At 40.1% G+C, this 22,778-nt stretch overlaps 1 protein-coding gene across 2 annotated transcripts in view; it reads right to left on the minus strand.

The window, feature by feature from the left end:
• LOC121719172 (galactosylgalactosylxylosylprotein 3-beta-glucuronosyltransferase 2-like) overlaps nt 1-15,589 on the minus strand; it is a 37,387-nt gene extending 21,798 nt beyond the window's left edge. For both annotated transcript variants that reach the window (XR_006034190.1, XM_042104607.1), the window contains exons 1-2: nt 14,944-15,589; nt 14,557-14,698 (exon numbers count right to left, since the gene is read on the minus strand). Coding sequence is in view for 1 of the 2 variants with exons in the window: in XM_042104607.1 (XP_041960541.1) it covers nt 14,557-14,698; nt 14,944-15,396 (595 nt within the window). In the remaining variant the exon portion in view is untranslated. The remainder of the gene's footprint in view (nt 1-14,556; nt 14,699-14,943) is intronic.
• Nucleotides 15,590-22,778: the final 7,189 nt, after the last annotated feature.

The following is a 22,778-nucleotide window of genomic DNA, read 5'->3' on the forward strand; positions in this document are numbered from 1 at the left end:
CCATAAAACCAGCGTGACAGATAATGACACAGTTTGTAGCCATCATGTAACTGCTAGCAGTCAGACACGTATTCACAATGAAGCACACGCTACCTGAACCCTCATGTGCACTGTACACTGACAGACTAATCGGCGGCTAATGTGATTCCCCCAAATCAGACAGCGTAATGATGTGGTTCTCAACATTGTTCCTCGGGGCAGAGCCAGCCCTATGGAAAGGTCATCTGCCAGACAAATTAGGCCTATTTTCCTGTCAAAGTTTTCTCTTTGGATTCCTTGTCAGAACCCATACTGGAACAGATTAAAACACGGGGCCTCTTGAATTTTGTCCAAAAATTCAATATGGCGGCCTTAGTCCAAAATGGCACATTTTTACACTTTTGACTATGCTATACGGACATTTTCATTAAAAACAGTGTCATTTTAGCAAAATACATCTATCAAATACAAATTTACAGAGGTTAACTCATGATTATAAAACCCTAAGTAAATTATAATATTGTCAGAGATGGAAATGATCTTAGTTACCAGTCTTTGCTATCATCTTTTTCATCCACTATTACACTTGCAAAAAAGGAATTCTATCAGAGCAAGATTGAGAGCTAACCTGACTCCGCCAGATGGATGCTTCGCATTTGCTCTGCATGTCCATCTGGGAACTTTCCGTTGGAGAACTTTTGGGAAGGGGCGAAAATACTGATTAGCTGATTGGATGAACCATCTGTCTATCACCACCTATGTTGGTTATCGACGGGCCAAATCAACCAATCAGATGAACGAAGTGTTCTTCTAATGCCTTCGTTTAACATACAATTACATTAGGTAACGTAACTAACGTTAACGGTTTTAAACTTACCATTTGCATGTGACATGACCCTCATCAACAAACCTCATCCCCACCAAGTTTTCACGGTAGGCCCAACACTTCTGAAGAAAGTATATTCCTCCATTATGGACTGGAATCGGCCGTGGAGAATGTCTGTGTCGTTCATTCCTCCCAGCTGCATGGCTGAGACTCATAGCTTCACAGCTTCCCCAGGAATACTTTCTAATTCGGATAAAACTTGCGCGATAGCTACGCTCATCTCATCTGTGGATGCTGTCATGTTGTACGTTGCGTCACACCTAAACCCGCCTCAAAACCAATGCTGATTGGCCGTTCGTTTGGTGAACTGCTCCAAATATTCTCTATCGAAAAGATGCCAGACTGATCTGCAAATGGAAAACTGAAGCTCACGAGGCTAATTGAAACTTGTTTCAACTTTCAAGTCTCTTCTCAATCCTCCACCACCACCATCAGCTACTTCACTGTCAGCAGATGACTTTGCAACATTTTAAACTGAAAAAGTTGCTAAAATAAGTGCTCAGTTTAATGAGCCTATAAGGAGAGTTTTGCATGTGTGGCATCGTTGGACTCTTTCTCTCCTCTTAATGAAGAAAAGGTTCCTCTACTGCTTCAGCAAAGTCATCAAACAACATGCCCTTTGGATTTTGTCCCATCTATTCTTTTGCAGTCTATCGCACCTGCTGTTTTGCCGGCAGTCATGCATGTGTTCAATACTTCACTCAGTTCTGGAATAGTTCCTTCTTCTTTTAAACAGGCATGCATGGGTTACACCTTTGCTAAAGAAACTACAGTTCATCCAACTGATGTGAAGAACTACAGACCTGTCTTCCTTTCTTATTGGCTTTGGAGAAAGTGGTCGTTAAGCAAGTCTGTGACTTCCTATATCAGAACAACCTGCTAGACCAGGGATGCCGTGGACCATTAAATTGAAATGTATTGCGTATTTGTGCAAAATTAACATTCTATTAAAAAAAAAAAAAACAAACACTAGTCTTTACTGTACGTACATACCGCCGCCGACTTGAGCTTCCAAAGATTCAGGAAGTCATTCATTTTCAATGGAAGCCGGTTTCTCTCAGCTGCAAGAAGCGGCAAATCCGTCGGCATCGCATTTTGGGCGTCTTGAGCGACTTGAGCGTCAAGGAGAAAGTTGAAAGTAAGTCAACTTTATGGTAATGAGCTATGACGCGGTTCAGCAACCAACGACCAGCAACCAATCGGAATAGATGGCCTTTAAATAAAGTAGTAAGATAGAACATGATCGAACGTAAAATGCTGCCTCGTCAGAGCGGCCAAAGTGTCCAAAGCTTCCCTGTACTTTTTTGATAAGCGTCTCTGACAGGGCGACCCGAGCATCTTTGGAAGCTCAAGTCGGCGCCGGTGTGTACGTACAGTTATAGTGTGCTTATCTTTGCACTGTGTTTACAGTGCTTGAATTAATATCATCAAATGCATCCATTTGGCTGTTTTAAGGAGTAGAAATATACAGTCTATCTGAAACAATCAAAATCTTTGAAGAAAAGCATATATGGAGCAATTTTATGTCTTGGAATAAAGTTATTTGCATCAATATGAATTAATAATTTATATTAGGGCTGTCAATCGATTAAAAAAAATAATCTAATGAATTGCATACTCTGTGATTAATTAATCTAAATTAATCGCATATATATTTTTTGCTGTGAAAGTATTTTAAATATTTAAATTCTAATGAATCATTGAATAATCAGCATTAGTGACATTAAAGTTCAAAAACTCAAAAACGTATTATTATTTTCACTGTTCAAATAATTGCCATAATAATCTATGATATGACCTAATATGCTAAGGAAATAAATTCAAAAGTGCTTCGGGAAGAAGTTTTTTTTTCACATACAAGGCATTTCATTGCAGAGGACTTCATTTTCAACACCATCAGGACGTTTTTTAAAAGTAAATGTTCCAATCAATGATCCAGGCAGCACGTTTTCTTCTCTCTCCTTCATATTACAGTCTAAATTTTACTGACTAGAACGGCTCGGGGTCAAAGGTCATACGGAATCGATTAATCTGCACTCATTTTTTTAATCAGTTATTGTTTCTCAAATTAATTAATCAAAATTAATCGGTTATTTTGACAGCCCTAATTTATATAGAACACAACATGCCCTTATGGGACAAATTGACACATTCTTTAGAAAAATCTTTTTTTTTCTCCAGGAATGGAGACACTTAAATGGAAACCATATTTTTAAAAACTTGTTGTGCAACACAATATCTTTCCATACATTTTAAGTTGAAGACATATTAAGGAATAATAAAATAAATATTCATACAATATCAATACACATAAGTAACAAACAAAATATTCTTACAAATAGATTTGATTGAGCAATGACCATTCAGATTAACTAGCTTCAGGCGTGCCTGCAGGTGTAGCACAGCACGTACCCTACGTACCATCAGGCTACTAACGAGAGAGAATTTCCCCTGTAGGCTATTCATAAGTTGCCCTACCATAACTTCCCAACTCTGCACAGTGTCCCATTAACTGCATGACAGTAGTCTATTTACAATGAAAGATTCCTTTCTGTAAAGTAATTGCGTTCAAAATCAACTCAACTCAACTCAACTCAACACAAAATTAGATAGGTGTGCGTACCATAGCATTCATTCCTGCAGGCGCCCCTGACTAGCTTCTCCTCAGCCTTCCTCACACTTGTCATCATCATATCACGACTATGGATCTGCACTGACAGAAGCTCAATAGCGCCCCCTACCGCCCCGTCTGAAATGCAACCAGTTTTTGAGTTGATAGAACGTTGAGACAGAAAATTCTGACCAGAGCGCGGGCCAAAAAAAATCGATGGCGGGCCAAATTTGGCCCGTGGGCCCCAAATTGGGCAGCCCTGTGCTAGACCTTATGCAGTCTGGTTTCAAGAGTGGTCATTCGCACCATCACCATGAAACTCACTCACACAGAGCACCTATCTTACCTTACTATGCACAGAGAATCCCAGGCATTGCAAGTGCCTCTTGATTAATCACCCACTATGTGGATACTGTTTTTAGAATTGATTTAGATTAAGTGTTATTTAGTATAATTTGTATTTTAGTATATTCTTTATCTTCTACTGTCCTTATTGCTTAGTTGTGTTTTTTATATTATATACTTTTAATTTATATAACTTTTAATTTATATAACTTTTTTCTGCTGTTAGTGAATGTGTGTGTGATGCCTGTATGCTACTGAGACCTTGAATTTCCCCTGGGGATCAATAAAGTATCTATCTATCTATCTATCTTGAATTTCCCCTGGGGATCAATAAAGTATCTATCTATCTATCTATCTATCTATCTATCCTATCTGTCATTCTACTGAAACTGCTCTACTGTGTGTGACTGAAGCATTAAGAGTAGGTAAGTCCTCTGCTTAGTCATCTGTATTAATTCTACTAGACTTATCTGCAGCCTTTGGTAAACGAGCATCCTGTGAGGTAGGATTCAAACCAGGAGAGAGCAGAGCCCATGATTCCCATGTTCGAGAGTATAGAAAGAAGGATGCGGTGATTAACCTTGTCAAAGGCAGCCGATAATTCAAGCAGAATGAGTACTGATGACTGAACGGTCGCCCTGGCTTCCTTTGGGGCTTCTGTTACAGACAGCAGAGCTGTTTCGGTAGAGTGCCCGCTTTTGAACCCAGATTGATTTGGACCCAGAAGGTTGTTCTGTGAAAGGAATTCAGAGACCTGTTTGGAGACTGCTCGTTCAATACTTTTGGATAGGAAAGGTAGGAGTGAGAGAGGCAGTTCTCAACTTGAGCAGGATCGAGAGAGAAGTTTTCTTAAGTAACATTGTTACCCGGACCGTTTTGAACGTTGTTGGAATGGTGCCAGAGGTTAGCGAAGCATTGATGACGTGTGATAGCTGGTGTGATGGTCAGGCGGATGGACTGAAGTGGGCTCGTAGGTATAGGGTCCAACAAGCATGTGGTAGGATGGCTACATGTCAGGAATCTAGATATCTCACTCACGGAGAGAGACACGAATGCTGAAAAAGATGTTCCAGCCAGGGGCGGAGCCAGAGGGATGGCTCTGGGTGGCACAGGCCACCCTTCAGATTCGATTACCCACCCCAGGTGCCACCCCCAAATCCTAGTCTACGATTGGCCATTAACCCTTAGAACCCGATTGACGCAAAGTGCGTCAAAAAACACACCCTTTCTTCTCTGTTACATTGCTCAAGTGGGGCTTTCCAAAGAGACTACACACTTGTCTATACGATCAAGTATGAAAATTAAAAAAAATCATGAAATTAAATCAAATTGCATCATATTTACAGTCTATACTTCTCTGCGTTCACCTGCGCACCCATTACTCTCGTTTGAATTACTCACGGACCCCTGATCGGATAGATATGCCACGCATGTCAGATGAAAGAGGAGACTTAGACCTATCATTTGATACCAAGTACATCCTTCTGTGTTATAAAACAGACGAGGTGACAGCAAAATAATAACTTCATATAGCTGGACTTACCCCACGTTTTTGTCTGTTCTTGTGGCAAAGCATGTTTATAATCCAACGCTATTGTGTGTTTCTCTATGGCAAAGCATGTTCATAATCCGGTTTTGAGATCCTAGCAAATTCCTGCATGGCATCCAATTCAAGGCTCACATTGCATCCCAGTTTGTTCAACAAAGAAACACCTTTTTTGCCTTTACTTTGTTCATGGCAATGCAGTAAAAAGTAGAGAATCATTATGAGTGCATACACCATAGGCATGCAGGCTAACACGCAACCTCGGGTCAAGTCAGGTCAGATCAGTTCGTGTCACAGATATGGAGCGCAGAAAGGTAATTTTTCATCACTAAATAAAAAATGGCATTTATTTCGGGGCGGTGGTAGTGTAGTGGTTAAGGAGCTGGGCTGGCGTGCAGTAGCCTGAAAGTTGTCGGTTCAATTCCCCCCCCACCGTTGTGCCCTTGAGCAAGGCACTTAACCCCAAGTTGCTCCGGGGACAATGTGATCCCTTGTAATATAGCTGACATATGTAAGTCACTTTGGTCAAGAAGTGTCTGCTAAATGTAATGTAATGTAATTTCCGTAAATCACACACCACATATTTCTGTAAATTGCTCAGCCCCAGAGTATCCCTCCAACATGGCAATTATATTGCCCAATTCAGGACAGTCTGCCCTACACACACATTAAATGCATGTAGAGCAATGAGCTTGCTGTGTTTAGATACATGTCGAAATATAAGAATTTTTATTTTTTATATTTTAATTCTTTAAAAATCAAAATAAAAACAATGCTAGTACTAATACTTGAAATGTATTAGTGACCAGAATAAATCCTTATGAATAAAGGTATAGTAAAAATGCCCTAAAAACAGCTTAGGGTTCTAAGGGTTAACATGGTCTAAGGCGGGACCTTTCTTGATGCATTTGCAGCAGTTTGAAGTGTCAGACAATAGAAATGTAAGTGGCAAACACACTTGTCTTTATTGACCTACAGGCTACTGCTTGTGCTAACACGCAAAGATATCTATTTACCTATTGCATCTGCCAGTACATTTGCTAGGTCATTAAGTGTTAACTGTAACTGCTTTTGTTTTCACTCTTCCGAACGTTTACAATGTCAAAATGCAGCAACAGCATATTACATGCAAGTGTAACCCGCGTTGTGTTGAACCTGCACACGCCCGGACTCGAACCCGCGAACAGCAGCACCTCGGATCGGGAGGCTAGCGCGCTAACAATTGAGCCAATAGCCCAGGCTAATGGCTCGCATGCCAGCAGCACTCTTGAGGCATCGGGGAGTGAGGTTTACCAACGTTCCACAAGCACAGCTAAGCTAGCTGGCATCCGTTACACAAGGATGATACTTTTTGGGTCCTTTCAATCTCCACTATGCAGCAGATCTAATTTGAACGTTATTGTTATGATACTCCATTTAATTAGAACGTTATTGTTATAGCCAGAGATTATAATTAAGGTGTGCCTATGAGAACCGACTGAAAGTGAGGAGAGACGTGACAGTTGGGATGCAAATGACATGAAAATATAAATTGTGCCTATTGTGCTTTAAAAATTAACGTGATCGCGTAATGACAATCAAAAACCGCACATGAAAACAGGATATGGCTACTCGCAAAAATAATTCACTTTCAGGCTGCACCATGATTCATTTCCAAACTTAAATGAAGATCTAAGTAGGAAAAAATAAGCCATAAACTATTTTAAGGCAGAATACAAATTCAGTTCCTATTTTAGAGATGGGTTTTATAGACCTATAAGTCAATTCAACACGTGAACTGCTTTGTTTATTGATTATCAAAGACTGTGTAACCGATTGGCCAAAGTAAGTTATTAATGTTTGGGAAAATATCCTTTGGACAGACATCAAGAACCTCGATCATCAGTGAGGGACAGGAGTAACCAGCACTTACTTTCACTCTTAATTTGCTGTGCAAACAGTCAGATCAGACTCCAAAGGCGAGTCCATAATGCGCGCAAGCTGCGTTTTGACGGGTGCAATGTGAGGCTACTGTGCAAGACGGTGTCTTCACAGAGTGAACAAACAAACACTCAACCATGCATGTAGCCTAATGAGTGTCCAAGGTAAGCTATTCATGTTTTGCTTGTTATGATAAGCTATTATTGGATCAATAAAGTATCTATCTATCTATCTCTATCTTATGGTTGTTTTTTGTTGACACTACAGCAGGTTAGAATGTCAAGAACAGACAAGCATAGCCGTGAAAGCCGAAAATATTTCAGGTGTGCCAGACCGACGATTGGATGTCACAGGCACACCCAATTCATTTTAGTTTAGTTGCAAACAGAAAATGTCTAGCTAGCATCATGTCATTACATGCTTCCATTTCCAAAGCAATGGAGGCTGTTTATACCAACTTGATATTATGCATATCATTGTTAATATTGTGCTATAAATGTGGCACAAACAATGCTAGAGTTTGTGGATTAGCCACAGTCTATGGGCCCTATCATGACATTCTAAAGTGCATCGTCACTCGTCAAAAGTCTATTCAAATTTAGTAGGATGTCCAGTTCACATTGGGAGGGGTTTCGCTATCAAAAGTGGAGCGCATGGCGTAACAAGGTGTTCCTAGGTCTTTTAATCAGTCATATGGGTGTGTTTGGGGCGTAACATAATTTTAAACCAATGAGAATGACATCTGTCATTCCCTTTAACGGCGCAACGCGCAATATGTAAAATAAATGCATCGGTATTTTGGCATTCAAAGGCGCATTTGAAGGAGGCTGCTTGCGAGACCGTATAGAATAGTCATTCTTATATCATGCTTTACTAAAACCTAGCATAGCCTTCACGCATATGCACTCGTCTATTTGAACTCATTGGCAAAGTGAAACTAACTTCACCAAGGAGTCAGTCAACGACAAGACAGTTATATGCAGTTACTTTCACTATTGACTGACAATGGGTTACCACCGAAAACATAGGCTGGAAAAAGCAACACTTACCCTAATATTGCTCAAATGACTGAATAAAACAACATTTATCCTGCAGAGGAGTTGCTTATATCTCGTGACAGTGCGTCTTCAGCTGTGCTCCATACGTGTCTCTCGCCTCTCCCCTAATCACTTTTAACCGTCATTACCAATTTGCAAATGATGGTGAATAACTACTCATTATGAGATGTACAGTATTTCGTAATATATTTGTTCTAATTATGTTTCCCATTGTAATCGTGCAATTTGTAATGCTTTGCATGGACGTGCGCTGGTGTGCGTTCATGAATGATAGAAGGATGGTGCGTGCACCTGCCAATATGACTGGTGACATGCGCTCTTAAAATAGCATATGAACAACTCGCCATTGACTTCTGACCAGGTTTAGGTGGTGTATGATAGCGATTTTTAGGCTAGGACCCTCCCTAGGTTGTTAATTGCCACACCCCTGGGCGCAATGCTTAAAAAATAAACGTGCAAAATACCGAATTCAACTTTGCGCGGGTGAATAACGAGTATTACGCCATGCGCTGGTGACCCAAAATACAGCCCTATATGTGAATGGAGCTGGCAAAAGATTGTTATGTAGACTCAAGAAACTGATCATTAATCATCCAATCGGAAGACATATGGAACCGTTTATGTGTGGTTGCCCTGCAACAAGTTACTCCACGTGAAAATTTAATTAACTAGATAAAATATGACTGCCGCCCAGTCCAGCACATGTTTTCCACAAAAATAAGTCACGCTGAAAGGCATATATGATTCTAACTGTCTCACTGAATTGCATTATGCACACTCAATTCTCACTGGTATCTGCTAGACAACAAGTACCAAAACATGATTAGTTCATAGATTTCACATGTAATATACATTTTATACAACTCCACCCCCATCTTGCCTGTTCATAATTCTGAGAAATTCTTGAATTGTGTGCATGTGTGCGTGTACATGTTTATGTTTATGTGTGTGTGGGTGGGTGTGTGTGCGTGCATGTGTGTGTTTGCCTGTTTATGTGCCTGTGTGTGTGCATGTGCATGCATGCGTATATATGTCTACTGTGTGAGTATGTGTCATACGTAGGATTACTGTGAATGTATGTGTGTGCGTGTGTATCTGTTTATGCACATGTGTGCATATGGAATGGGTTTACATGACCCCTGGAGGCAAACATACGCAAAAAATTAGTCATCCTAGGCCCTACAGTTATCAAGATATTCACAGAAAACTTTGTCTGCCCTACCCTCCTTTCGGGGGGTCCAGTCCAGCAGGGGGGCTACAGATCAAAACGAAAAGCGATGGTTCCATGCTATCCATGTGGGGTTACATGCCCACCAAGTTTCGTGTACCCCGGTCTTTCAGTGTCCCGGGAATCCTTGTTGGTGTACGGTCACTAAATGTACACATAAATTATTTTATTGTAAGGCCCCCCATGAACGAAAGTCCACAAAACTTGGCATGCATTCGGAGGGTGTCGTAATGATCCTACACTTTCAATTTCGTGCAGTTTTGACCATGTCAGCCAGAGATATTGTGATGAAAACACCTAATGTTTTGCTTTTTAATTTTTAACTAGGTGACGCTATACATGAAATAAGTGGTAATGGGATAGGTTGACATGCCCCCTTAAGACCAACATACAAAAAAAAGGTGGACCTCCTAGGCCCTACGGTTCTCGAGATATTCACAGAAAACTGTCTCCGGCCACCTACAGGCCAGTTGGTGTATAGTAACATAAATTAATTTATTGTGTGGCCCCCATGAACGGAATTCCACGAAACTTGGCGTGCATTCAGAGGGTGTCATATTGATCCTACACTTCCAATTTCGTGCAGTTTTGACTACCGGTATGTTAGGTCACAGATACCTGCGATTACAACACCTCATTTTTACTTTTTTGTGTTTAACTAGGTGGTGCTATACATGAAATGAGTGGTTATGGAATGGGTTGACATGGCCCTTTGAGATCAACATACAAAAAAATGGTCCTCCTAAACCCTACGGTTCTCGAGATATTCACAGAAAACTGTGTCTGCCCTACCCTCCTTTCGGGGGGTCCAGTCCAGCGGGGGGGGGGCTACAGATCAAAACGAAAACAGGAGGTTCCATGCTATCCATGTGGGGTTACATGCCCACCAAGTTTCGTGTACCCCGGTCTTACAGTGTCCCGGGAATCCTTGACGGAAATTTGGACATGCGAAAAAGAAAGAAAAACAAAATCTGACTAAACCTGTATGACCGCCACTTCGCTGCGCGGCGGTCATAATAATTTGCCCAGATTTGTTGTGATCATAATATTGAGATTCAGGAAGATCAAATTGCTCACATACACAACACACTCCTTCATACCAATCTCAAGTTTCTTGAGAACTTTAAAGAAAATAAACAAATAGACAAAAAAGCAGGTCAAAATATTTTAATAGCTACAAAAATAGATGGCCATAGATATAAGTTATTGTGGGGGAGTATATTTGTATATCTTCATTTAATAGAATAGAATAAAATGGATTATATTTCAATGTCCCCATGATGGAATTGGTTTTAGCACAGCATAGCCCAGTGACAGACAACTTTGATAATTAACTTTAATATGTTTGTATTACATTTTATTTGAGTACAAAGAAATTTTATGTGAGAGTAAGATATTTGTGTTTTTTTGTCCTTCAATTTATGAGCATAGTGTTTGCATCTGGTTTCCCTAATGTATTTGTGCTAATTTCACATCTTGAGCCTGTTTCTGTTTATCTGGATATTTTGGCTCATGCCACCCTTGAATTAATCAGTGCCTCACTAGTGCCACCCTTGTTAAAAATGTCTAGAATCGCCACTGGTTCCAGCAACCACCAGAGGTTGCAATATCTCAGTACAATATCTGAGTCTGTCGCATCTTGTGGGCATGTAGAGAATTGACTGCTGATTGCCGCCACTTTGTTTGTTAAAAAAGAGGCAAGGGTATCCGCAGGAAGGCTGGATGGAGGAGCAGGGGCTCCGCTAGGGTTGTATTCCATAGTACGCACCATATGTGGCACGTGGTTACGTGGGCTTATAGGGGTGTTTCACAATTTTTAAAAGTTCTGGGATGAGGGAGATTTCCCTCCCGGGATTTTTTTTTTAATTCTGGTTGGTAAACACACTATTTTAAGGAAGTTTTGAAAGGACAGAAACACCTTTACAAAGCAAGCGGCTCTGACTCAAATTAGGTGAACATACCTTATGCGCATTATAACTGCCCAACCCGCGAAAAAGGGAAAGAAAAGAAAAAATAAACCAACGAGTTTATGTCACGATTGATAGAGAAAAACACAGTTATAGTAACTTAATAACCAGGGTCGGACTGGGAACAAAATTCGGCCCTGGCAATTTTCTCCTGGACCGGCCCACTATTGGACCGACGACCCCCCACCCCCCCCCCCACACACACACAAGCCCACCCATAAATAGCAAACACACAGTATCATGCTGTAGCAACACTTCATAAAATGAACCCAAACATTTAGATTTGGACCTATAGGTTATTATATAATCAGTATAGTAATTTCTGTCAACTATGACGATCTCCATGCATGTTCAGTAGCCTATATTTTTCATTTAGTCAAGCAGTGACATGTGGTTTAATCAGTGTTGGGCAAGTTACTTCAAAATCGTAATATATTATGTATTACTTATTACTGTCATTTCAAAGTAATTCATTACATTATAATATTACTGTCTCTGAATTGTAAGGCATTACACTACTATTGTATTACTTTTAAGTTACTTTTACCAAAATATCTAGAAATATGGATTTGGAATTCTAAATGCAGTTTATTATGCTCAATGCAGCTCATTGCACTTCTAATGGAGGGTGATGTAGTACAACATAATGACTGAGCTAGGCTTAAGGCTACAGTAGAATGCAATAGGTGCAGTGATGGCTCATGATGCAATACAAGGAACAATCATAGCCAGAATTTTGTTTAAAGAAGACAAAAGGTCAAAGTCTGGTCAATTGTGATAGAAATGCTGTAACTTTAGGCTTAGGCCTACTCATTAAAATCAACAGAGAGCCCACTACCTGTATATTGTAACCCAAAACTTAAAGACATGTCAAGATAGGCTACACAGTGCAGCTACTGGCCATTTTGGTGCCCTAACTGGTGAAATACAGTATTAACCTAAGTATGTCATCATATGGCCAACTATAAAGATGTAATCTGCCTGTTCCCAGGGATGGGTAGTATTTCTGAAACATGTAATATGTGTTTCAAATGCAAAATAGTATTTTGTCATTTGTATTTTATTGGGTTGAAGGAAATGGCTCTGTATTTTGTATCAAAATACTTTATTGGTGTGTATTTTTGTATTTTAAAAATACTGCAAAATACTAAATGTGAAAAACACAAAAAAAGTAGATACTACACACAGGTGTAATGAATAATTGGTAATTAGGCAACAATGGTTTATGCTTATCGCAATCAGCTAATGTGAGAACAGCTGTGTTCAACAACACTTACAGCTTTTCAGTGACGGCTATTGCTGAAGCATCAGCCCTGGTCTGAAGCACTGGTGTGAAGTGGTACGCAAGTAAAGATGAGCAAGTTGACCTGTGCAAGTTCACATAAGGACACTGACAAAGGCAACCATGTCCCATTGTCTCCATGCCAATCTTTAACAGAAAAATGTCAGATATCTCAACCACAATGACATCAATAGATGGTACGGTGTTGAGTGTGTTTGAATTCCCTTCCTTGTAGCATACTTTTCTGCATTCCACAGTGGGGAGAAGTTCACCTTGTTTAATTAAATAACAATTCTATTTCCGTATTAGCTGCATACTTGAGGTTGGAGATATTAAGGCACGTCAAGTCTCTCACATACTGGAACTTCAAGATACATAGCCGTATGATTTTCTTATTCAGTTCTGCACTGGACTTGAATTACGAATTTTGGCACAGATACACAATTATGATTTTGGCCTATTGATTATAATGTGGTTAACTTCTCCTGCTTCTCAAACTAATATCTCTTATGTGACTCCATCTGCTCTATTATTTCTCCTAAGGAGAAACAAGTTGTAAGTGAGACTAACATATAAGAGATCTCCTGTATTTCTCCTGCTTCTCAAACTAATATCTCTTATGTGACTCCTACTTGTCTTATTGCTATGTGTCTCATCTTTTGCTTGTTTTTGCAACTGCACAGTGACAAAAGTAATACTTAAATGATCCTTAAAAGAGAATCACCATTTTGCCTCCTTAGCAACAGAAGGGATACAAATGAGAAGCAAAAGTTTCCTCTGGGAAGAGTGTTCTGTGTTCCTGTGATAGTTTTGGGTCTTTCAAGAAGGGTCTAAAGACACATCTGTTCACCATACACTTGGTTAATCTTATGTGTTATGGTTTGTATATTATAGTATTTGTTTATCTTCATTAGGCTATTGATCATTGATATTGCATTGGCATTATTGTTTATTATTGCTATTCTCTTTAATGTAGTTTAACATTTTAACATTTTAAAACTGTTCACTGTTAATGTTAACTATTGTATTGTTTTTATTTGTGAGTTGCTTTGGGCAAAAACGTCAGCAAAATCCCATAATCATATTGAATATTGAGATTGCACGTCCATCTGAGTCATCACCAGAGTCACAATATCGGTGTTCTCTTATATAGACAGGTCATCTGCCAGAAAAATTAGGCCTATTTTTTTGTCAAAGTTTTTTCTTTGGATTCCTTGTCAGAGCCCCGTTTTTGAACATTTAGTTTATCTAATGACAATGACATAGAAAACATAATTGCATCCACATATCCTTAAAGAAAGAACACAGTGAAGCAATAGAAAACGCCATTCTAGGTTTGGTTGTTTAGAACAGAAAATCTGGTTGCCCATCTTAAAGGACAATTGCAGATATCTGTAATTCAGTTTTGACCAAAGATTCTAGATTGCTACGTTCTAGAATCTTTGGTTTTGACTAGGCAGAATGAGAGATATCGCAAACGTCATTATGACTAGTGCAAATTATTGTGCATGACGCTGTTCTATTTTAGATATCCATAAATATGTAATTTCCTTTCCCCGCCATAATCAATCAATTGTGGATATTTGAAATGACAATTATGGATAGGAAGAATGTAGTTGCAACTTGCGGATATCTGAAATGTTTGTTTTGACTAGGCAAAACTGAATTACAGATATCTGCAACATATATCCAGTCTAGCTGTTAAATGTTAAAATGGCTTGCCATAGCACTTGCCTGCCATGTCTGTACAGAATCTCCTTCCAGGGTATCTCGTGTACCAGCCCACTACTCTCCCGTCACGCACCAACGGCCGCTCGTACCGACGGGAGCCTATCAGCCCCACTGGCCACACCGACACCTGCTTTGTGTAACGCATCTGGAGAGGAAAACGAAAAAGGTGGGGTGTTGTGTGAGCTTATTAGACGTTTTATACACAGTTTAAAACCAATGCAGTGTGACTTATGCACAAGTTGTCAAAAATCCCCAAATCAGATAATGGAGTTCCAAATCTGCTTGCAAATTTAACAATGACTAGTTCAGTACGATACAATGTAGACAATTTAATGTGGGGTTGGCAATTAGCCTAAGCCTTGATCCCGATATAGAAGTGTGAACACGAACCTCCTCGAAGACCTCCAGGTCGTATGTGTTGTCATCATCTCCGAAGTACACCACACCAGAGTCAAGGGGTCCCCTGTTCCGCCGAAGCCAGTCCAAGCCGAGGTTTCTCTGTTCGCTCCCTCTGGCCACGCATCCTGACTTGCAATAATCAGGTTTGGGGACATTCAGATGAGTGTACGATATCCGCAAATTTAATAAGAACTTAGCCACCAGGGGCGACTTAAAGTCGGCGTCCTCTACGACGATCCAGTAAAGGTTCGGGACCTGGCGCAAGGTGTTGCCCAGTTGGGTCAGGTCGGCCTTTTGCGTTGGTCTCGTGTGAGTTGGGGTGATGACGTAGATCACAGGTATGTCCAGCGGTGTCTCCTTAACAGACAAGTGAAGCATCACCGCCATGATGAGACCGCAAGCCAGGAGGATGCAGATGGAACGTCGCATGGCAAACTTTGTCATTGTAACTACCAATGTGATGACCAGCGTCTTGGATGAAACCAAATTTTAATAGAACAGTTCCAAGTAAGTCCTTTTCACCTCTCTTTTGTTTGTCTTGGTTAATCTCTCCCCGGCTCATTCTCTGCTTCTGATCACAAGAGTGAGTTTGTGTCCACGTATCATCCACATGTCAGTGTCAGCAGCGACATTGTCCTTGCAAGATAAAAAGCAGGGGCGGAGCCAGAGGGGTGGCTCTGGTTGGCACAGGCCACCCTTCAGATACGATTGGCCACCCCAGGTGCCACCCCCAAATCCTAGTCTACGATTGGCCATTAACCCGTAGAACCCGATTGGCGCAAAGTGCGTCAAAAAAAACACCCTTTCTTCTCTGTTACATTGCTCCGGAACTGTTCATTGCAGCAAGATGAATTGCATTGAACTGCACCTGTATTGCATGACAGAGCAGAAGTGGGGCTTTCCAAAGAGACTACACACTTGTCTGTACGATCAAGTATGAAAATAAAAAACCTGCGCACCCATTACTCTTGTTTGAATTACTCGCGGACCTGTGATCGGATAGATATGCCACGCATGTCAGATGAAAGAGGAGTGAAGGAGAAATTTTGGATTACTAAACATTTTTTTTTAATATTCTGTATATGCTTTCTATACATTCAATACTGTGCATCAACTTTGCTTTGTCTGTCATTTGCTCTCTCCATGTCATGATTTTCTAATAAAGGTCATGCGACCCCCTTTGTCACGAGTTAAGGGTATTCTGCCTGAGGCAGTAATATTAGGAATATCCCGACAGGAACTAGACTATGGCAAGAGAATGCTGAAGGATGTATATGTATTGTATTGACCAATTATCTACTTACTTGGAGTAGCCACATGACTTGCGTATGGCGCATGTATCACATGCTATGTCCAAGAAGTGTATATGTATTGTTGTATTTCTGCATGTATGAGGATTTTTTGGAAAAGACCATTGTACTCATGTGATTTGTATTACCAATGTAATTAACATGTATAAGATGGGGCTTCGCCCTAGAGAACTTTGAGTAGTGTTACTGGAACATGCTGTTGCTAGTGACCTGCTCCCGGTATCGTGAATAAACCTGCAGTGGTTCCTCACACCTGAGTGTTGCCTGGATATTTTTGACCACAGGAGACTCAGACCTATCATTTGATACCAAGTACATCCTTCTGGGTTATAAAACAGACGAAGTGACAGCAAAATAATAACTTCATATAGCTGGACTTACCCCACGTTTTTGTCTGTTCTTGTGGCAAAGCATGTTCATAATCCGGTTTTGAGATCCTAGCAAATTCCTGCATGGCATCCAATTCAAGGCTCACATTGCATCCCAATTTGTTCAAGAAAGAAACACCTTTTTTGCCTTTACTTTGTTCATGGCAATGCAGTAAAAAGTTGAGAATCATTATGAGTGCATACACCATAGGCACGCAGGCTAACACGCAACCTCGGGTCAAGTCAGGTCAGATCTGTTTGTGTCACAGATATGGATCTCAGAAAGGTCATTTTTCATCACTAAATAAAAAATGGCATTTATTTACGTAAATCACACACCACATATTTCTGTAAATTGCCCAGCCCCAGAGTATCCCTCCAACATGGCAATTATATTGCCCGATTCAGGACAGTCTGCCCTACACACACATTCAATGCATGTAGAGCTATGATCTTGCTGTGTTGAGATACATGTTGAAATATAAGAATTTTTATGTTTTATATTTTAATTCTTTAAAAATTAAAATAAAATCAATGCTTGTACTAATACGAATGGGGGACAGGAGTAACCAGCACTTACTTTCACTCTTAATTTGCTGTGCAAACAGTCAGATCAGACTCGGCGAGTCCATAATGCGCGCAAGCTGCGTTTTGACGGGTGCAATGTGAGGCTACTGTGCAAGACGGCGGGTCAGTCTTTCCAGACTTTATGCCAACTCTCTTTCACTTAAAGTCGGCGTCCTCTACGACGATCCAGTGAAGGTTCGGGACCTGTCGCAAGGTCTTGCCCAGTTGGGTCAGGTCGGCCTTTTGCGTTGGTCTCGTATGAGTTGGGGTGATGACGTAGATCACAGGTATGTCCGGCGGTGTCTTCTTGACAGACAAGTGAAGCATCACCGCCATGATGAGACCCCAAGCCAGGAGAATGCAGATGTAACGTCGCGTGGCAAACTTTGTCATTCTAAACTAGTCTACTAATGTGATGACCAGCGTCTTGGATGAAACCAAATTTTAACAGAACAGTTTCAAGTAAGTCCTTTTCACCTCTCTTTTGTTAGTCTTGGTTAATCTCTCCCCGGCTCATTCTCTGCTTCTGATCACAAGAGTGAGTTTGTGTCCACGTATATCATCCACATGTCAGTGCAGAGGCGATTCTAGAGTCTGTGGGGGCCCCAAGCAAAAATTCCAAGGGGGCCCTACCGACAAGTTAACCATTATGTTATATCACCATTAGGTTTTTATGTTAAATAATAAAAATACAAAAAACGTATTATAAAAATTCTTATACTTTGAAATGTATCTCACAAAATATAATTTTGAGTGCATGGTGTATGCACTCATAATGATTCTCTACATCTTTTTACTGCATTTCCATGAACAAAGTAGAAGCAAAAAAGGGGTTTCTTTGTTAAACAAATTGGGATGCAATGTGAGCCTTGAATTGGATGCCATGCAGGAATTTGCTAGGATTTCAAAACCGGATTATGAACATGCTTTGCCACAAAAACAGATAAAAAATCGTAAACGTGGGGTAAGTCCAGCTATATGAAGTTATTATTTTGCTGTCACTTTTTATGTTTTATAACCCAGAAGGATGTCATTGATATCAGATGATAGCTCTGTGTCTCCTCTTTCATCTGACGTGCGTGGCATATCTATCCGATCACAGGTCCGCGAGTAATTCAAACGAGGGTGTGCAGCGTTGGTTTGTGTACATGACATTATTATTTTGCAGTTACTTCGTCTGTTTGCATAAGCCAAAAGTATCGATATTCATGGTACCAATGGATAGCCCTGTGTCCCCTCTTTCATCTGATATGCTTGCCATATCTATGCGATCACGGGTTTGCGAGTAATTCAAACGAGAGTAATGGGTGAGCAGGTGAACGCAGAGAAGTATAGACTGTAATATGATGCAATTTGATTTAATTTCATGATTTTCTTTTATTTTCATACTTGATCGTACAGACAAGTGCGTAGTCTTGTTGGAAAGCCCCACTTCTGCTCTGTCATGCAATAAAGTTTTATCTCGCTGCAATGAACAGTTCCGGAGCAATGTAACAAAAAAGAAAGGGTCTATTTTTTGACGCACTTTGCGTCAATCGGGTTCTAACAAATTAACGCGTATACTGGTCCTTACTGCATCGCGATTAACATGTTATGGCTGACATCCCTAATACAAACATAACGTTAACCATCTCCTTGCTTAACTAGTTGTAACTGCCGCTAGCTAGCTGAAGTTTACTGTCGTATAGATGTAGCAAACCATGTTCAATCTTTCTGCCAATTAACATTAGCCTACTATAACTTCATTGAGTAGGCTAAATGCCAAAATCCGATGTTGATCCGTCATCACTGCACCCTCGATTGACGTTTACCACAATGCCTAAATATGTGCGGATTCTTTGAACTTTTTTGAACACAGCCATATATACACAGCCATTTTGAACAGCCATAGCATAGGGCCTACATATGCACGTACTGTTTGTACAACAGGCAGGAGCACGCAAAATACATCATTCAATCTCTGGACGAAATTCTCGCTTGACCCACAGGCAAACGCGCTGAGACCAGGTCGGGGGCCCAAGCAGTTGCTTGGTTTGCCTGTTGACAAGGTGCGCCTCTGAGTGTCAGCAGTGACATTGTTCTTGCAAGATAAAAAAGCCATGAGAAACCATATGCCAGCGTAATTATTAAGATGGGGGAGGAATGTTGATAAACTAGACAATCAAGCTAGAGTCCTTGAGACGTTCATGTAGCCTGTCTGTACTGTACACTACGAAACCAACCCCTTAATTTCACTCCTTGGGCAGTTCTAGCATTATGGATGTGACAGTTGGACTCATTGGTAAACAAAATGCCTTAGAGTAGGGGCAAAATTAGTATCAGTGAATTAATTTGCATAACTTTTAACCCATTTAAACCCAGACATGCAAATATGCAAATCATGTCTTATTAGCAACCCTTTGAAATAATCAAGATTTTTTTTTTTTTTTTTTTAAGTAGAATAGTACATGAAAAAGTGAGTTTTATTACCGGTGGGATAATATGCGTATACTCAATTAAAGGTTGCTGAAATTGTTATTTTTTGTTAAAATAAGGGTATTCTGACTTTCCACACTGATATGAACACTGAGACCAATAGCAACAATAAATATGAAAAATATGTTAACATTGTTTATTTACCAGGAGCTTCGGCTCGTTAAAATAGAATGTGTGTGTCTGTGCTTGTGAGTGGGTGTCTGCATGTAGCTGTGAGAGTTAGTGTATATGGTGTGTGTGTGTGTATCTGCATGGGGTGTGATTGCGTGTGCGTGTGTGTGTATCTGTAGGTGTGTGTGTGAGAGCAGCGGGCAAAGTGCATGCCGCGTGCAATGTAAAGTCCCCTAGTGTGTATGTTTGTGTATTTGTGTCTGTGTGTGTGTGAGTGTGTATATCTCTGTGTGTGAGTGTGTATATCTGTGTGTGTGTGTGTGTGTGTGTGTGTGTGTGTGTGTGTGTGTGTGTGTGTGTGCGAGTGTGTTTATCTGTGTGTGTTTATCTGTGTGTGTGTGAGTGTGTATGAGTGTGATATCTGTGTGTGAGTGTATTTATCTGTGTGTGTGTGTATGTGTGTGTGTGTATGTCTGTGTGTGTGAGTGTGTATGTCTGTGTTGTGTGAGTGTGTATATCTGTGTGTCAGTGTATATATTTGTGTGTGTGTGTGTGTGTGTGTGTGTGTGTGTGTGTGTGTGTGTGTGTGAGTGAGTGTGTATGCAGAGATGGGAAGTAACGAAGTACAAATACTTTGTTACTGTACTCAAGTAGATTTTTCAGATATCTTTACTTTACTTTACTATTTATTTTTGTGGTGACTTTTTACTTTTACTCCTTACATTTTAACACGAATATCAGTACTTTCTACTCCTTACATTTTACAAAACTGACTCAAATAATTTCAGTCAAATAATTTCAGTGGAGTTACCGTTATTATTTTTCGTGTCATCAATAGTGGATGTGAATATACGCTGCACTTGACGCACCACTACAAGATGACTCGACAGATTTGGGCGGCATTCATTTGCGGCAAATCATTGCAGCTTGATGGCAGTAACGTTAACGTTAGCACGTAGTAGTAGGCTATGTCTCAATTCAATTTAGTCAAAAATGCCCTCCTCCTCTCCTTGCCTTTAATGCTTCCCTTCTAGCTGCATTGTAGCCTATATCCTTAGCAATAAGTAGATGCAGCATTGGGTCTTGAACAGGGATGTAGTGGAGGCTAAACACAAGTAGTTTATCCACCTCTGAAAAGAATTTGTTCACCAATTACAACTGAACATTTAAAAATCACACTGTATTATCCACTATAATATAACAGTACACTCATCAACACTCTATGAACCACTTAATGCCACTTTTATAAACATTGGACAATAACCTCCACCATCTTCAAACAAGTTCTGAATGCCTTTTCTAAAAATCTGATACCGCATGGAGCACAAAAACTCGTGATCACAAAATTCATAGTTCACCCACCTCTTATTTTACCACTACATTGCTGGTCTTGAAATATTCACAGGAATCCATAGGAATTAATTATTCATGTTGTTTTATCCAATATTAGTTGTGCAGATGTATAGTCCATCTTATACACACCCATGAAGCCAACAAAGAAAATACAAAAATAGAGACTTTTGTGTAATTATTCCATTTTGTGTAGTCATTCTATGTCAGAACCTGACATACAATCCACAATAGTCTACAAGAAACCCCAGAAATGCATACTTTTATTGTCAGTATGCATTTTGGGTAACCAAAAGTCCTATGGGGGGTTTCAACAGGGCATTACCAAACGCATGAGCATACCTTGGCTAATAATGGTCTAAAGCAGGGTCGGACTGGGAACAAAATTCGGCCCTGGCAATTTTCTCCTGGACCGGCCCACTACTGGACCGACGACCACACACACAAGCCCACCGATACCAAAATCCCCCCCTGATTCCCCCCCATAAATAACAAACACACAGTATCATGCTGTAGCAACACTTCATAAACTGAACCCAAACATTTAGATTTGGACCTATAGGTTATTATATAATCAGTATCGTAATTTCTGTCAACTATGACGATCACCATGCATGTTCAGTAGCCTGTATTTTTCATTTAGTCAAGCAGTGACATGTGGTTTAATCAGTGTTGGGCAAGTTACATCAAAATCGTAATATATTATGTATTACTTATTACTGTCATTTCAAAGTAATTCATTACATTATAATATTACTGTCTCTGAATTGTAAGGCATTACACTACTATTGTATTACTTTTAAGTTACTTTTACCAAAATATCTGGAAATATGGATTTGGAATTCTAAATGCAGTTTAGTATGCTCAATGCAGCTCATTGCACTTCTAATGGAGGGTGATGTGGCACAACATAATGACTGAGCTAGGCTTAAGGCTAACAACAGTAGAATGCAATAGGTGCAGTGATGGCTCATGATGCAATACAAGGAACAATCATAGCCAGAATTTTGTTTAAAGAAGACAAAAGGTCAAAGTCTGGTCAATTGTGATAGAAATGCTGTAACTTTAGGCTTAGGCCTACTCATTAAAATCAACAGAGAGCCCACTACCTGTATATTGTAACCCAAAACTTAAAGACATGTCAAGATAGGCTACACAGTGCAGCTACTGGCCATTTTGGTGCCCTAACTGGTGAAATACAGTATGTCATCATATGGCCAACTATAAAGATGTAATCTGCCTGTTCCCAGGGATGGGTAGTATTCCTGAAACATGTAATATGTGTTTCAAATGCAAAATAGTAATTTTGTAATTTTAAAAATACTGCAAAGTGCTATATGTGAAAAACACAAAAAAAGTAGATACTACAGACAGGTGTAATGAATAATTGGTAATTAGGCAACAATGGTTTATGTTTATCGCAATCAGCTAATGTGAGAACAGCTGTGTTCAACAACACTTACAGCTTTTCAGTGACAGCTATTGCTGAAGCATCAGCTCTGGTCTGAAGCACTGGTGTGAAGTGGTATGCAAGTAAAGATGAGCAAGTTGACCTGTGCAAGTTCACATAAGGACACTGACAAAGGCAACCATGTCCCATTGTCTCCATGCCAATCTTTAACAGAAAAATGTCAGATATCTCAAC

The sequence above is a fragment of the Alosa sapidissima genome, chromosome 9 (genome assembly GCF_018492685.1).
Source record: "Alosa sapidissima isolate fAloSap1 chromosome 9, fAloSap1.pri, whole genome shotgun sequence".
Classification (NCBI taxonomy): Eukaryota; Metazoa; Chordata; class Actinopteri; order Clupeiformes; family Clupeidae; genus Alosa; species Alosa sapidissima.